At 36.9% G+C, this 15,542-nt stretch overlaps 1 protein-coding gene across 3 annotated transcripts in view; it reads right to left on the reverse strand.

The window, feature by feature from the left end:
* The window catches only part of LOC121313038 (chromodomain Y-like protein), a 121,490-nt gene that overhangs the window by 16,854 nt on the left and 89,094 nt on the right, over nucleotides 1-15,542 (reverse strand). For all 3 annotated transcript variants that reach the window (XM_041245159.1, XM_041245157.1, XM_041245158.1), the window contains one exon: nucleotides 14,012-14,259. In XM_041245159.1, the coding sequence (XP_041101093.1) occupies nucleotides 14,012-14,245 (234 nt within the window). In that variant the 5' untranslated portion in view covers nucleotides 14,246-14,259. The remainder of the gene's footprint in view (nucleotides 1-14,011; nucleotides 14,260-15,542) is intronic.

The following is a 15,542-nucleotide window of genomic DNA, read 5'->3' on the forward strand; positions in this document are numbered from 1 at the left end:
AAGCATTTGAGTATCCTAATTTCAACTATTGTTTCTATTATCAAGAAGTACAAGACTCATGGTACTGTCACAACGCTCCCTCGGTCTGAGAAGGTTCTTTCACCAAGAACGAGTAGAAGAACTGTGAGGAAGGTTAATAACAATCCGAGATTGACTGCCAAAGATATTCAAAGTGAATTGGTTGCAAGTGGGAGTGGGGTTTCCATTTCAACCACAGGTAGATTACTGCCTGGTGAAGGTCTCAATGGTTGCAAGCCAAGGAAAAAGCCACACTTAGGAAAACGTCATAAGGACAATTTTGTAAAGTTTGCAAAATGGCACTTGAATAATGGATAGTTCTGGTCAATGGTTTTGTGGAGTGATGAAACAAAAATTGAGCTACTTCTTCATGCTGATAGTTGTTACATTTGGAGAAAGCCTGGTTTGGTGTACAGAGAAAAGAACACCATACCTATTATCAAGCATGGAAGTGGTAATATTATTCTATGGGGCTGTTTTTCCTCTAATGTCACTGGGGATTTTGTTCCAATACATGGTAAAATTGATTCCATAGCATACCAAAAGATATTGTCCAATCATCTGAAACCCTCCACTACAAAATTTGGTCGATCCAAAGCACACGTGAAAATCTACTTCAGAATGGTTAAAGAAGAATAAAATCAAGGTTCTGGAATGGCCTAGTCAAAGTCCCGATCTAAATCTGATTGAGAATCTTTGGTATGAGTTGAAAAAGACTGTGCACAAGAGAAGTCCTTGAAATTTGAATGAACTGGGAACATTTTCTGTTCCCCTCAGTGCAAAACACAGTTTGAGCAGAAGAGATGGAATAAAAATAATGACATCTCGTATTTCAGTAATTTTTCAAGGCCTGTGTTGTAGAGGGGTGGATAATGTGTATTTTGTGTTTTTCTGTAGCATTTGCAAACCACTAAAAATACATTATTTGAAGTGACAAAGTCGAGGTGAGTAAGTATAAAAAGACAGCGATTTTTATTTATTTATTTTTTGGTATTTTTTTCTGTTCTGCTACCTGCATGTTCAGTCAATCGTTCATATAAATCAGCATGTCTACTTACTACTTTTGGGATTTTTTTGCTGGTAATTGGTCACTCAGTTTTATAGTTACAGCTGTACACCTGTAACTATAAATAAGATGGCTACCGGTACTTTAAATTCTGTAAGGCAGTGCAGTGATTTTGAATATCTGACGAGGCTCCAACTGTCCATATCCATCCAATATACGGACAGCTGGAACCTTGCTTGACCAATCACATTACTTGTTTCATGTTCCACTGTCAGCCCTGCATTATAAATATATACAATGTCCATTCTACAAGGATTTATATAAATCAAATATATTGTATTCTATCCAAGAATTACAAACGCTGCAATTTTACAGGACAACACACTCAATGCTTTCAGACATTATGTCTGGGAGAACTCCCACAATTTATACTTCCTTTCATTTACCAAGCTTCAAACAAACAAATGTTTATACTTTTGTATAGGGCTGGCATGATGGATCGATGCATCGAATCAATCCAAAAACCATCGATGGATAAACTACCCATCGATGCATCAAAACAAAATATTTTTCCTTTTCAGGAATCCATTTTATTAGGACGAAATTAAATTATATAAAGCTGTACTCTAGTTCCCTGCCTTTGCTGTATATTTCTTTCCACTGTGCCACTACAACTACAAGTGACTTGCCAGTTAAAAAGCAAACTAAGACGGAACAAGCATCTGAATTGTTATACAGCAGCAACCACAGATCAGAAAAGAAGTGATGACATATACCTCTGAAATAACCAGACGTGCTTTCCAAAACTAGCAACCTGGGCTATGAACACGTTAAGTATCCCATCAACATTGGTCCCAAGTGAGCGGGTGTTCAGCAAGACAGGGATGATAGTTAACAAACTCTGTTCTTCTTTGAAACCGGAGAATGTGGATGCCATCATTTTTCTCAACAAAAACACAAAGTAAATTGTTATGGACAATGGACTTTATAAAATAAGATAGACTTGTGAAAAGTTAAATTAGTTAAAGTTGAATTGGTTAGTGTTCCCACTTTGTTGGATTTTGTTCCAAAGGATTTTTTTCTAACCAGTTGCTATCAGTCATGACATCCTAGATAAGAAACATTTTAATCATTTTAACCATTTGTGAGAATGAGAAACTCGCTGTGTATCGATTGAGTCACATTAACGTAGGAAATGTCTAAGGCAGGGGTGTCAAACTCAATTTTAGGAAGGGCCTTATCTTAATTTAACGTTTGATTTGCGGGCCACAAAATCCACCCTTTTACATATACACATGCATTTTAATAGGTGCTATAGAAAACGCATGTTTATACTCAGTTTTTAATACATAAACATGTATGTTATATATGACTTAATTTACAACACATGTTATCTATCTTACCTAGTTGCTGCCCTGTGCGTTCTCATTTACTGAAGAAATCTGGCACTTTTATCGTGAGACAAGCTTGTTTCAATATCGGGATTCGTGTTTTGTGCTGAAGCGATCTTTAGCATGGAGTACAGATGCTTGTTATTCAGGCGAGATCTTTGAGCAGATTTCTTAATCTTCATCAGTGAAAATAGCTGTTTGCAGAAGTGCGTACTGCCAAACATTGACATGAAGAGTGCAGCCTGAATGCGGAGCTGTGGCAATGTGGCTGGAAGGAACGGGTAAAACTGCTCAGCCGAGACAGAATCAAACTTAGCCTTCAGTGCGCTATTGAAATGCAATTCAATACATTCCTTCTGGATGTCTTCTGGTACATTTCCCACATCTAAGCCAGGTGGGTTTAAAAAAAGCTGTAACTGGAACTTCTACTTGTGAAAATCTGAAAAACTGTGCTCTAATTCCACATGCAAAACGTTGAGTTTTGCAGCAAACGCACTACCAGGAAAAGTAAAATCCGCCACAGAATCACATACAGCTTGGCACGTTAGGAAATGTGAAAGGTTTCCTTGCTGCTTGTGTTTCTCCCACACGTGTAACTTTAGCTGAAGCGCCTCAACACCGTCAGACATTTCAGTTCTGACTTGTTTACAGCCTTGCAGTTTCACATTTAAGTTGTTGAGCTGTTCGGTTATATCGTAGAGAAATCCCAAATCACACAACCATTTTGCACCTGAAAGCTATCTAATTTCTTTCCTGTTATTGTGCATGTAAATCCCTACTCCTTGACGCAATTCAAAGAACACTGTAAGAACTGCACCACGGCTAAGCCAGCGAACTTCAGTGTGGTGTGGCAAATAACCATATTGAGCATTAAGCTCTTCAAGCAACTTTTGGAATTGCCGGCGATCCAAACCTTTCTCTCTGATGAAATGTATGATTTTCACAACTGTGACCATTATGTGATCCATTTTCAGCACCTTCCCTCAAAGCGCTTGCTGGTGTAGAATACAGTGGTACGTTATAAGTGTCGTTGGACAATTCACCTCCTGTAGTTTTTTGCACACCAAAGCAACAAGCCCCTTTTTTCACCACACATGCTAGTCGCTCAGTCTGTTGTTGTCAATCCAACTAATTTCTCCCACTGTAATTCCATGTTGCGCGCACACTTCTAAAACTGTTGAAATATATTGTTTGCTGTGGAAATGAGGTGCACAGATGCAACATCCAAAAGCTCTTGGGTAATAGTGAAGTCTGCATCAACACCTCGGATAAAAATAGATAATGCAGCGGTATCAGTAATATCTGTGCTATTGTCAACAGCAAGAGAAAAGGCTACGAAATCGCTTGCTTTTCCAGTGAGCTCTCTTGAAGGTCGGTGGCCAGATCATCCACTCTTTCAGCCACGATATTTCTTGAAAGACTGACATTGGAAAACACACGTTTTTTCTCAGGACAGATTATTTCTGTGACTTTAAGCATGCAGTCTTTTACAAAAGCACCCTCAGAAGAGTGATCTGACCACTTTGCGATTAGTTCTGACACAAGTTAACTTGCCTTTACTGCCGCATCACTTTCACTTTTTGCCTTTTTAAAGATGTTCTGCTGTAAATCAAGAGCTCTTTTTAATTGGGCCAGCTTTTCCTGCCTTTGCTTTCCTTCAAACTCGCCATATTTTTCTTTATGTTTCGTTTCACAGTGGCGCCTTAAATTGAATTATTTCAACATCACAATACTTCCCATACATACCAAGCAATTTGCTGCTCTACAAATAAATATTCAAACTCCCACCTTTCCTGAAACAATCTGCCTTGCTTATCGATCTTTATTTTCTTTAACATTTTATTATATTATCACATTTATAAAGGGAGAAAACCGACCGCAAAAAGCCAGGTAATGTGCATGTTCAGCTCGGCCGCACTCAGCGTCAAAATAACAACCTATTTTATAAGACTAATTAGGTAAAGCAGGCAATTCCGCAATCAACCGATTTAAATACTCCTCCAGTTACAATTTAAATACATCAGTAATGTTCTCGTTAATTCCTATTTTTCCTCCTTTTTTTTTAGCTTTAAAAACAACAATAACAAACAACAACAACAACAACAACAACAACAACAACAACAATAACATACATTGGAAAGATTTTTTCTCCTAGATCTGCACTGATCACATTAGTAGCCCTGGGGACTGAGGAAAAGTGGAAAACTACCAATCAGCAGAGAGTTTTTAATGTCTGGATTTGTTTGTTTTGTCTAGAACTTAAAGCACTGATATATTGCATCTTTTGAACAAGAAATGGTATCTTAAATATATATTATTAAGTTCAACTTGAATCTTTGTATTTTAATTAAATGTATTTGCATTAAATTGGGAACTTTCGTCCTGCTTTTATTAAGATCCAAAAATGAATTAACATAATTGCTGTTAAAATATAATGTACCCCTTGACATTTAAAATTACATTTTCAAATATTCAAAATGTACTTGTGTTTGTGAATACAACATTAAAATATTATATTGCTGTGTTAAGGATGTTAAAATCAATTCATATTTGATTAATACTTTAAAAATGGAAATGGTCATGGATTTTTTTTTTTTTTTCAATAAAATACACTCCCTTATATTGCCTTGTTACATTTTGTTTTAAAACATTATGACAGAAACAAATACATATAAATGTATCCACACCTGGTTTTAAAATACCATTATAAACTATTAAACAGTCCATCGTGCTGAATTTAGAAATACTAAAATAAACTGAAATGACAAACATTTAGACTATACACTAGGGATGGGCATTTCAAACATTTAAAATGTACAAACTCTAAAGAAGTTGTTAAATGAGGAATAATATGCTAGACGTATAACTGGTCACGTGACAAATTTTACCAAATGTATATTTTAAGCATTAATTTTAGTAATTTATCATCCTATATAGCAGTCCGTCTCGTGTCCAACTGTTGTGCCACAGTAAGGGCAAATATTATAAAAAGGAAGGGGTTTGCCAATTTCCTCCAAGTAGTTTTTCTAATTGGTGGAACAGAAAGATTGACACTGGGCGGGTTTTAGTCTCATTTGATCTGGCCCCTCATTGGTGCACTGTGTGTTTATACTGTTGCGGTTGTGGCATGGTTCAGTCCACACCGAGTAAGAAAAGCATTATGACATTTGTTTTTATATATATTGTCAACTTGCTCCGCACCACACAGGCTCTCACAGGTTCTTCTCCCTTCACAGTCACGACCCAACACACAGGATTGAACTGAACAGCGCTCACGCGCAGTTTTAATAAACAAAATGAAATAAACACAAAACAAACACCTAGCTCCTATTTGGAGCACTAACTAAACATTCACCAGGAACCTAACTACTATCCCGGACAGCTAAGCTGTTTACTGGTACCTAAAACAACAAACTTTCACAGGTTTCACACAATACCTTACTCCGAATACAACTGCTCGCTCACTCTCTCACACACACACACACACCCTCTCAAATATCCTGCACTTGGCTCTAATTTACAATTACCACCAGGTGCAGGGGATAACGAAACAATAAAACAATTACACAATTAGCTCATTCACCCAAACGTGCATTCTCACATGCTTTTAGCACGGAAGGATTTTAACCCCCTCCCTGCTATCTCACTATCTATATATATATATATATATATATATATATATACATACACACACACACACACACACACACAGTGTCTTGCAAAAGTATTCAGACCCCTGACCAATTCTCTCATATTACCGAATTACAAATGGTACATTGAAATTTCGTTCTGTTTGATATTTTATTTTTAAACACTAAAACTCAGAGCTCAAACAAGAAGGAGACTTGTGAGAGAAGCCACAGATAGGCCAACAATCACTTTGAAGGAGCTACAGAGTTCAGTGGCTGGGAGTGGAGTAATGGTGCACCAGTCCACCATATCAAGAGCTCTGCATAACACTGGCCTGTATAGGAGGGTGGCAAGAAAGAAGCCGTTACTCAAAAAGTACCATCTGAAAGCACGTCTGGAGTTTGCCAGAAAGCATGAGAATGACCCAGCTGCGATGTGGGAAAAGGTTTTGTTGTCAGATGAGACCAAGATAGAGCTTTTTGGCCAAAACTCAAAGCGCTATGTGTGGCGCAAACCTAACACTGCCTATGCCTCAAGACACACCATCCCTACAGTGAAGTATGGTGGTGGCAGCATCATGCTGTGGGGATGCTTCTCATCAGCAGGGAATGGGCATCTTGTTACAATTGAAGGAAGAATGGATGGAGCAAAATACAGGAAAATACTGCAAGAGAATCTGCTTCAGTCCGCTAAAAAACTGAAGCTTGGGAGGAAATTCACCTTTCAGCAGGACAATGATCCCAAGCACAAGGCCAAAGCAACATGGGAGTGGCTCATGAACAAAAAGGTGAATGTCCTACAGTGGCCCAGTCAAAGTCCTGATGTCAATACCATTAGAATCTGTGGCAGTATTTGAAAATTGCGGTCCACAAGCGTCGTCCAACCAACCTGAACAACCTGGAGCAAATCTGCCAAGAAGAATGGGCCAAAATCACTCCGACACTGTGTGCAAAGCTGGTACATACTTACCCCAAAAGACTGTTATTGCAGCGAAAGGTGGCTCTACCAAATATTAATGTGTGGGGGTTGAATACTTATGCAAGCAAGATATTTCAGTTTTTTATTTTTCTTAAAAATATTTCCTAACATAAAACCAATGTCACCTTACACTAATTAATTTTGAGTTTAAGTGTTTTAAAATAAAATATCGAACAGAACGAAATTTCAATGTACCATTTGTAATTCAGTAATATGAGAGAATTGGTCAGGGATCTGAATACTTTTGCAAGGCACTGGCTTAAAATAAATTGTAGGCAACATTAAAATTGACATTTTCATTTAAAAATTAAATTTTTGTATGCAGTTCACTTGTATATATATATCAGCTTATATAAGTACACTATCATATTGTTAAATAAAGTGTTTATGAGAAGTTTATACAGTTAAAAACATAGACAATCCTGAAAAACCTGGTTTAAAGCAGGTGTACTCAAACTTTTGACTGGTAGCGTGTGTGTGTGTGTGTGTGTGTGTGTGTGTGTGTGTATATATATATATATATATATATATATATATATATATATACATACACACACACACACACACACACACACACACACACACACACACACACACACACACGCTACCAGTCAAAAGTTTGAGTACACCTGCTTTAAACCAGCTTTTTCAGGATTGTCTATGTTTTTAACTGTATAAACTTCTCATAAACACTTTATTTAACAATATGATAGTGTACTTATATAAGCTGATATATATATACAAGTGAACTGCATACAAAAATTTAATTTTTAAATGAAAATGTCAATTTCAATGGTCACCCAAAGCAAGGGGATTTCAGTCTGAAGCCCAAGTCAGTTAAAAGTCTGAAATGTGTATAACACGGTGTTAGAACACTGGTCTAAGTATCAAAAGTGTCTTTGTTAGATGTTCTCCGAGTTAACTAGCATGTTATCTAATTAACCTTTTGTCACCATTATTGTTAACAGGTGAGGATCCATGATTACTATAAATATAGGTAGCATAGGCACAAGTTTGTCATTCCTGAATGTAAGGGAGCAGAAAATGGCAAAACATGCTCAGTTAAGCAAAGAAAAAAGTCTGTAATTACTTTAAGAAATGAAGGTCAATCTTTAAGACAAATCGCAAGAACTTTGCAAGTGTCTGTAACTGCTGTAACAAGATCATTAAACGGTTTGAAGAAACTGGCACTCATGAGGACCGAACAAGGTCAGGCAGGCCAAGGGTGACCGTATTTTTTTTTAAATAACATATTCAATACAATGTTAAAAAAAAAAAAAAAAAAGGTTTGGTTTAGTTTATTCACTTTGTGCCCACAGGGCCAGCACAGATACATCTCAGTACAAACAGAGACTGAGACATTTACCAAGATAAAAATAATACAAATGCTTTTAAAAATACCAAATTCCCTTTGGGCTTATGCTTATATATATATATATATTTGATTCTATAAATGTTTTATTATTAGAAGCAGGTCAGTCTCTATAAGATTGTTACCTTTACTAAAAATGTGTACGGATCAATCCACCAGTTCCACCAGTAATCAACTAATTCCCATAAATTAATTGATCAGAAATTTGAATCCAGTGACAGCCCTAATTTCAATATATACTTTGGTGTGTCTGTTTTTTTTTTTTTTTTTACTTTGTAGTTAAGTCTTTGCGATGTTAAAATGTTATTTGCTTATTTAGGGGTTCTTTGCTAACCAGGGTTGTCAGTATACATCTGAATGTAATATGAAGAGAGTGTGTTTGTGTAGATACGGTTTATATACTGACACCTGCATAGCATTTAAACATTCATAAAAATGTACCAAAAGCACATCCCTACTATACACCTTTTACAAAGTCTTCAAATGCCTCAAAATATTTCCAATGTAATAAACATTTGGGGGCATACAGTATAAAAAAGACGCAGCAAGCCGTTTATTTAAATACAACAAAAATAAATAAAATATTTGAACATAAATAAACACACAAATTAAATAGTTGAACAAATAACTAACACAAATAGGTCAGGCTGGGCAATCGCCTTCATTGTTTTAGTTTTTAAATTAATCTCTTCAATCTCTCTCTCCGCTCTCACTCTGCCTCTGAACTCAGAGCAGGGAGAGATGTAGGTTTAAATACCGTAGCCGAGGGGTTTAACTAGTCCGTAATTACACAATCTGCACGAGTTTATTAATTGTGTGACTGCCAGCTAGTTTAACAACCCACAAGCCGACAGCCACACATTAACACAAGGTTTCTAAAAACAAATACACGGCTCTCGCAGTCAAATACAATAACAAAAACAGACGGCGTTCACCGACATTTATACCAATACATAAACACAAATAAATAAATCATACACAAAATAAATGCACAGGGGCGGAGGGGGAGACCCCGTTCTAAAAGTGCTGCTCGCCCTGTTACCTCGACCTATAAATAAATTAAACACCAACTGGAAAAAAAACAAACAAACAAACAAACAAAAAAACACATGCCAACTAATGTTTACCATAACTAAGTTACAGGGTCTTTATTACTGTCAATCCGTTAAACTCGTTAACCTCGTAATAATTAGGACAATTGCTGTTGCCACTTCCGGAGCAAGTTAGTTTCTACCATATTCAACTGTTTAAAATACAACAAATTGTTAAGACTCTAAAGTGATACTCAGCAACTTACTGCCTGTACTCACTTGTTTGTTGCCTCATTCTGCTGAGTGGTTTATCTATGCAGCTGATGACTGCAATGAACTCAGCATGTTTATATTTTAAATATTTTGCAAGTGCTGTGTCTAGAATTGGTGACAGCAACACTGATTAATGTATAGTTGTAACGTGTGAAACAGCATGCTGCAGCTCCCAAGCTCAGTGTTAATGAAGTCTGACAGCATGTAACACTGACAGCTCTTTTGATTACACGTTACTGTTGATTTTTCAGTAAAACAAGTTTAAATTGCTGGTCCTACTATTCACAACATTAAATACTACATTTTTATACAACACTCGCTCACTTTTGGTTACTGTCACCACTGTTGCATGAAACTGGAGTTCCCGTATTCCGCTGGTGTTAATACACAGCACTTACTTGCACTTACAAGCATTGTAAAATTGTTATTATTAGCTTATTTATTACCGGCCGCCTTGCGCTTCAATTTAGTAAATCATGTGAAATACATTTTTCTCCCCTAACAGACCGACATAATAGCACATTCATAAATATTGACACATGCTTTTAAAGGGAGAGGCGGCCTTTTTGAGTTACAGGCGCCATTGCACCTAATCCCAGATAAAAATTTACAATTTTACAGTTAACAATTTTTTTTTTTTTTTTTTGCCACGTTTTAAGTCTGAAGACTGAAGAAAAATCTACATCAAATCCATATTTGGTGTGACCACCCTTTGCCTTCAAAACAGAATCTATTCTTCTAGGTAACCTTCCACAAAGTCAGGGATTTTGTAGGCATTTAGTCAGGTGTATGATTAAACAATTATACCAAGCAGGTGCTAATGATCATCAATTCAACATGTAGGTTGAAACACAATCATTAACTGAAACAGAAACAGCTGTGTAGGAGGAATAAAACTGGGTGAGGAACAGCCAAACTCAGCTAACAAGTTGAGGTTGCTGAAGACAGTTTACTGTCAAAAGTCATACAACATGGCAAGACTGAGCACAGCAACAAGACACAAGGTAGTTATACTGCATCAGCAAGGTCTCTCCCAGGCAGAAATTTCAAGGCAGACAGGGGTTTCAAGATGTGCTGTCCAAGCTCTTTTGAAGAAGCACAAAGTAACGGGCAATGTTGAGGACCGTAGACACAGTGGTAGGCCAAGGAAACTTACTGCAGCAGATGAAAGACACATCATGCTTACTTCCCTTCACAATCTGAAGATGCCATCAGCTCAGAATTGGCAGAAAACAGTGGGACCCTGGTACACCCATCTACTGCCCAGAGAAGTCTGGTCAGAAGTGGCCTTCATGGAAGACTTGCGGCCAAAAAGCCATAGCTCTGATGTGGAAACAAGGCCAAGCGACTCAACTATGCACGAAAACACAGGAACTGGGGTGCAGAAAAAGTCATAAAAATGGCAAGCATGGCGTAGATCCATGTCACAGTACTTGGTTACAGTAAAGAAAACAAAGTCAAACAATGTGGCAAGACATGGCAAGACTTTTGACAACTGTCAAAAGTCATACAACATGGCAAGACTGAGCACAGCAACAAGACACAAGGTAGTTATACTGCATCAGCAAGGTCTCTCCCAGGCAGAAATTTCAAGGCAGACAGGGGTTTCAAGATGTGCTGTCCAAGCTCTTTTGAAGAAGCACAAAGTAACGGGCAATGTTGAGGACCGTAGACACAGTGGTAGGCCAAGGAAACTTACTGCAGCAGATGAAAGACACATCATGCTTACTTCCCTTCACAATCTGAAGATGCCATCAGCTCAGAATTGGCAGAAAACAGTGGGACCCTGGTACACCCATCTACTGCCCAGAGAAGTCTGGTCAGAAGTGGCCTTCATGGAAGACTTGCGGCCAAAAAGCCATAGCTCTGATGTGGAAACAAGGCCAAGCGACTCAACTATGCACGAAAACACAGGAATTGGGGTGCAGAAAAATGGCAGCAGGTGCTCTGGACTGATGAGTCAAAATTTGAAATATTTGACTGTAGGAGAAGGCAGTTTGTTCGCCGAACGGCCAGAGAGCGGTACACGATTGACTGTCTGCAGGCAACAGTGAAGCATGGTGGAGGTTCCTTGCAAGTTTGGGGCTGCAAATGGAGTTGGGGATTTGGTCAGAATTAATGGTCTCCTCAATGCTGAGAAGTTGAGGCAGATACTTATCCATCATGCAATACCATCAGGGAGGCATCTGATTGGCCCCAAATTTATTCTGCAGCATGACAACGACCCCAAACATACAGTGAAAGTCATTAAGAACTATCTTCAGCGTAAAGATGAACACGGAGTCCTGGAAGTGGTGGTATGGCCCCCACAGAGCCCTGATCTCATAAGAACATAAGAACATAAGAAAGTTTACAAACGAGAGGAGGCCATTTGGCCCATCTTGCTCGTTTGGTTGTTAGTAGCTTATTGATCCCAAAATCTCATCAAGCAGCTTCTTGAAGGATCCCAGGGTGTCAGCTTCAACAACATTACTGAGGAGTTGATTCCAGACCCTCACAATTCTCTCAACATCATCAAGTCTCAACATCATCAAGTCTGTCTGGGACTACATGAAGAGAGAGAAGCAACTGAGGCTGCCTAAATCCACAGAAGAACTGTGGTTAGTTCTCCAAGTTGTTTGGGCCAACCTACCTGCCAAGTTCCTTCTAGGTACACTGGCACACAGTTTTTGAAGAATTGATGCTGTTTTGAAGGCAAAGGGTGGTCACACCAAATATTAATTTGATGTAGATTTTTCTTCTGTTCACTCACTTTGCATTTTATTAATTGATAAATATAATCTATTAACATGTCTATTTTTGAAAGCATTCTTACTTTACAGCATTTTTTCACACCTGCCTAAAACTTTTGTGTGTATAGTATGTGTGTGTGTATATATATATATATATATATATATATATATATATATATATATATATATATATATATATATATATATATATATAGTGCCTTGCAAAAGTATTCAGACCCCTGACCAATTCTCTCATATTACTGAATTACAAATGGTACATTGAAATTTCATTCTGTTTGATATTTTATTTTACAACACTGAAACTCAGAATCAATTATTGTAAGGTGACACTGGTTTTATGTTGGAAAATATTTTAAGAAAAATAAAAAACTGAAAAATCTTGCTTGAATAAGTATTCAACCCCCACACATTAATATTTGGTAGAGCCACCTTTCGCTGCAATAACAGCTTTAAGTCTTTTGGGGTAAGTATGTACCAGCTTTGCACACAGTGTCTTAGTGATTTTGGCCCATTCTTCTTGACAGATTTGCTCCAGGTTGATTTTGAGTTTCAGTGTTTAAAAATAAAAAATAAAATATCAAACAGAACGAAATTTCAATGTACCATTTGTAATTCAGTAATATAAGAGAATTGGTCAGGGGTCTGAATACTTTTGCAAGGCACTGTATATATATATATATATATATATATATATATATATATATATATATATATATATATATATGACACAATCTAATAACCTGAGATATAAAATAACAGTTCTTGGAAACAAAAGTTTTTTCAAAAGTTCTGAATCTGACAAAAGTTTTTCAAATATATTATATATATATATATATATATATATATATATATATATATATATATATATGTCCTGACTACAGTATTATTTTTAGGGATATGGTCATTACAACGGAACAGTTTCATAATACAGTAATCAATACCATTTACTTTAAACAAACGTTGGACTCGGGCAACACTACCGTAACTACTAAGACTACTGTTTTTGAATTTTGGAATTGTTGTCTATTTAACTGAATAGATTAAATGCTTCGATGAATCAAATGTTGAAAACAGTAAAAAGTATGATGAATTAGGAGACACCATCCATTGTATGTTGTATACATGCAGCAATACACTCACACGCTTATAAGTATATCATATTCTGGTTTTAAGCACCGCCGCTGGTTATCAGAAAAGTAAATCAAACATCACATCAAAACATACAAAATAATTGTTGATCTGCGTTATCTACCGAATGAATCATGTGGTAGAGTGGAGGCTAGTTATGAAACGTTTCCATGTGTATAGGAAAAGATCACAACTACATTTACTGTGTGGTTTGTTGGATTGTGTGGTTTAATGTCCCAGTATTTTACCTTTAAGACCCAGGAATGGCAGTGACTGCTAAAAGTAATAAACTGATACGCGTGGTCATAAAATAAAACTGAACAAATGTGACTGCAGGAAATAGAAGTCAAACATTATTTAAAAAATATAAAGGGCAGCACCAACAATCAAACCTCTGAGCTGTTTTAATTAAACGTAATATCTTTACTCACTTCTGGATTTAATGAGTTGTTTTCTGAAGACTTTGTGGAGAGTAAAATGTGTGTGAACCCATCCTGTTTCTTGACAACAATGTCTCTGTACCGGTAAGCACTTTCTGTTTGCCGGACACTAAACCGCAACCTCTTGTCAAAAGCCTGCCTTTCCTCAAATCTTCGTTTTCCTGCAGTTACTCCAGTGACTGCAGTTTGGATGCTACCTGTTCCGTTGGCTGCCAAGGCTTCCATAAAGGTAGAGGCACCTAGAGATTAGAAGACAAAACACATCCAATTATCAACTTCCATACTTCACATTTAGGGTATAAACATTGGCGGTATCACTGACACGGGACAAATTTATTTAACAAATAGAATTTTTGGGGAGGGATTTTGACAAAGAACACCTTAAAACACAGTTTTGCACTTTCTGTCTTTACAAGGTTTAAAACAAAGGCAGTCTTCTTTGTTATGTTTTTGGAAGACAAACACGAAAGCCAACATATTTTTAAACAGCCTTTCCAGTGTAAAAAGCACCAAAAACAATACAAACCTCACAAAACCAAAGCTATACACAAATTGTCCCACAACACATCCATTCTCAACCATTCCACCCCCCCTCCCAAACTCAAGCCCTGCCCATGGCTTCCTTTGTTATTTTATAGAAGTTAAATGTACTGGACAATAAATTAAGTCAACAAAATATCCCTACAAAAATAATTGTTAAAGTCTTTGTTTATTAATAACCAAGAAAATTCCAGTTCTTCTTGGACCAGGTAAGGTAACATGAATAATGTAGCAATATATTCCATTTATAAATAAACATTATAAAACAGCATGTAGAGATGTTGCTCTGATTGGTTAATTGCACATTCCACCCATTGAAAGATGTCACAATATCACCACTAATGGAGCCTCATCACAAAATACTGCTAATAAAATACTAATCCGCTAAAGGGTAAACAAACAAAAATAAGATGGAAGAATGTAAGAAAAAACAGGGACTCCGCGTACCCCTCCCATTAAAACAAACAAAGTACTACAGTAAGTGCCAACTATAATCAGTATCTCAGCAAGAAATAATAATATATGCCGTTTTATAATCAAATTATAGCACTCTAGGGTGTTGCGATAGGCTTAAAACAACAGTGTAGAGGCACTCTGTATGGCATATCACAAAATCCTGTAGTACCATCATTCCTAAATATAGGACAGAATGTTGCTTTCAGTGGATGCACAGATATCCTAAAATTCTCCACTTGTACAGTAGGTCACTATCTACCTTTCTTACCCTTAAGACTGAATCTGATTTATTACAAATGCAGTACAGTATATAAGAGACATCACACACATGTTGTTCCTATTCTAATGTCCTTCTGTCAACATGGACAATGCTTTCTGACCAACATGTCTCCCATCAAACTGTTTCCGTAGCTCCTCGTCCCATATATTTTAATGAATCAGAACTTTTGAGGTTAAGAGTAAACATGACACATTTCTAAAATACAAAAGCCTGATGCATTCTAGGTATGGTTTTGCCTCTATAGTT

Source organism: Polyodon spathula, chromosome 3 (assembly GCF_017654505.1).
Source record: "Polyodon spathula isolate WHYD16114869_AA chromosome 3, ASM1765450v1, whole genome shotgun sequence".
Lineage (NCBI taxonomy): Eukaryota > Metazoa > Chordata > Actinopteri > Acipenseriformes > Polyodontidae > Polyodon > Polyodon spathula.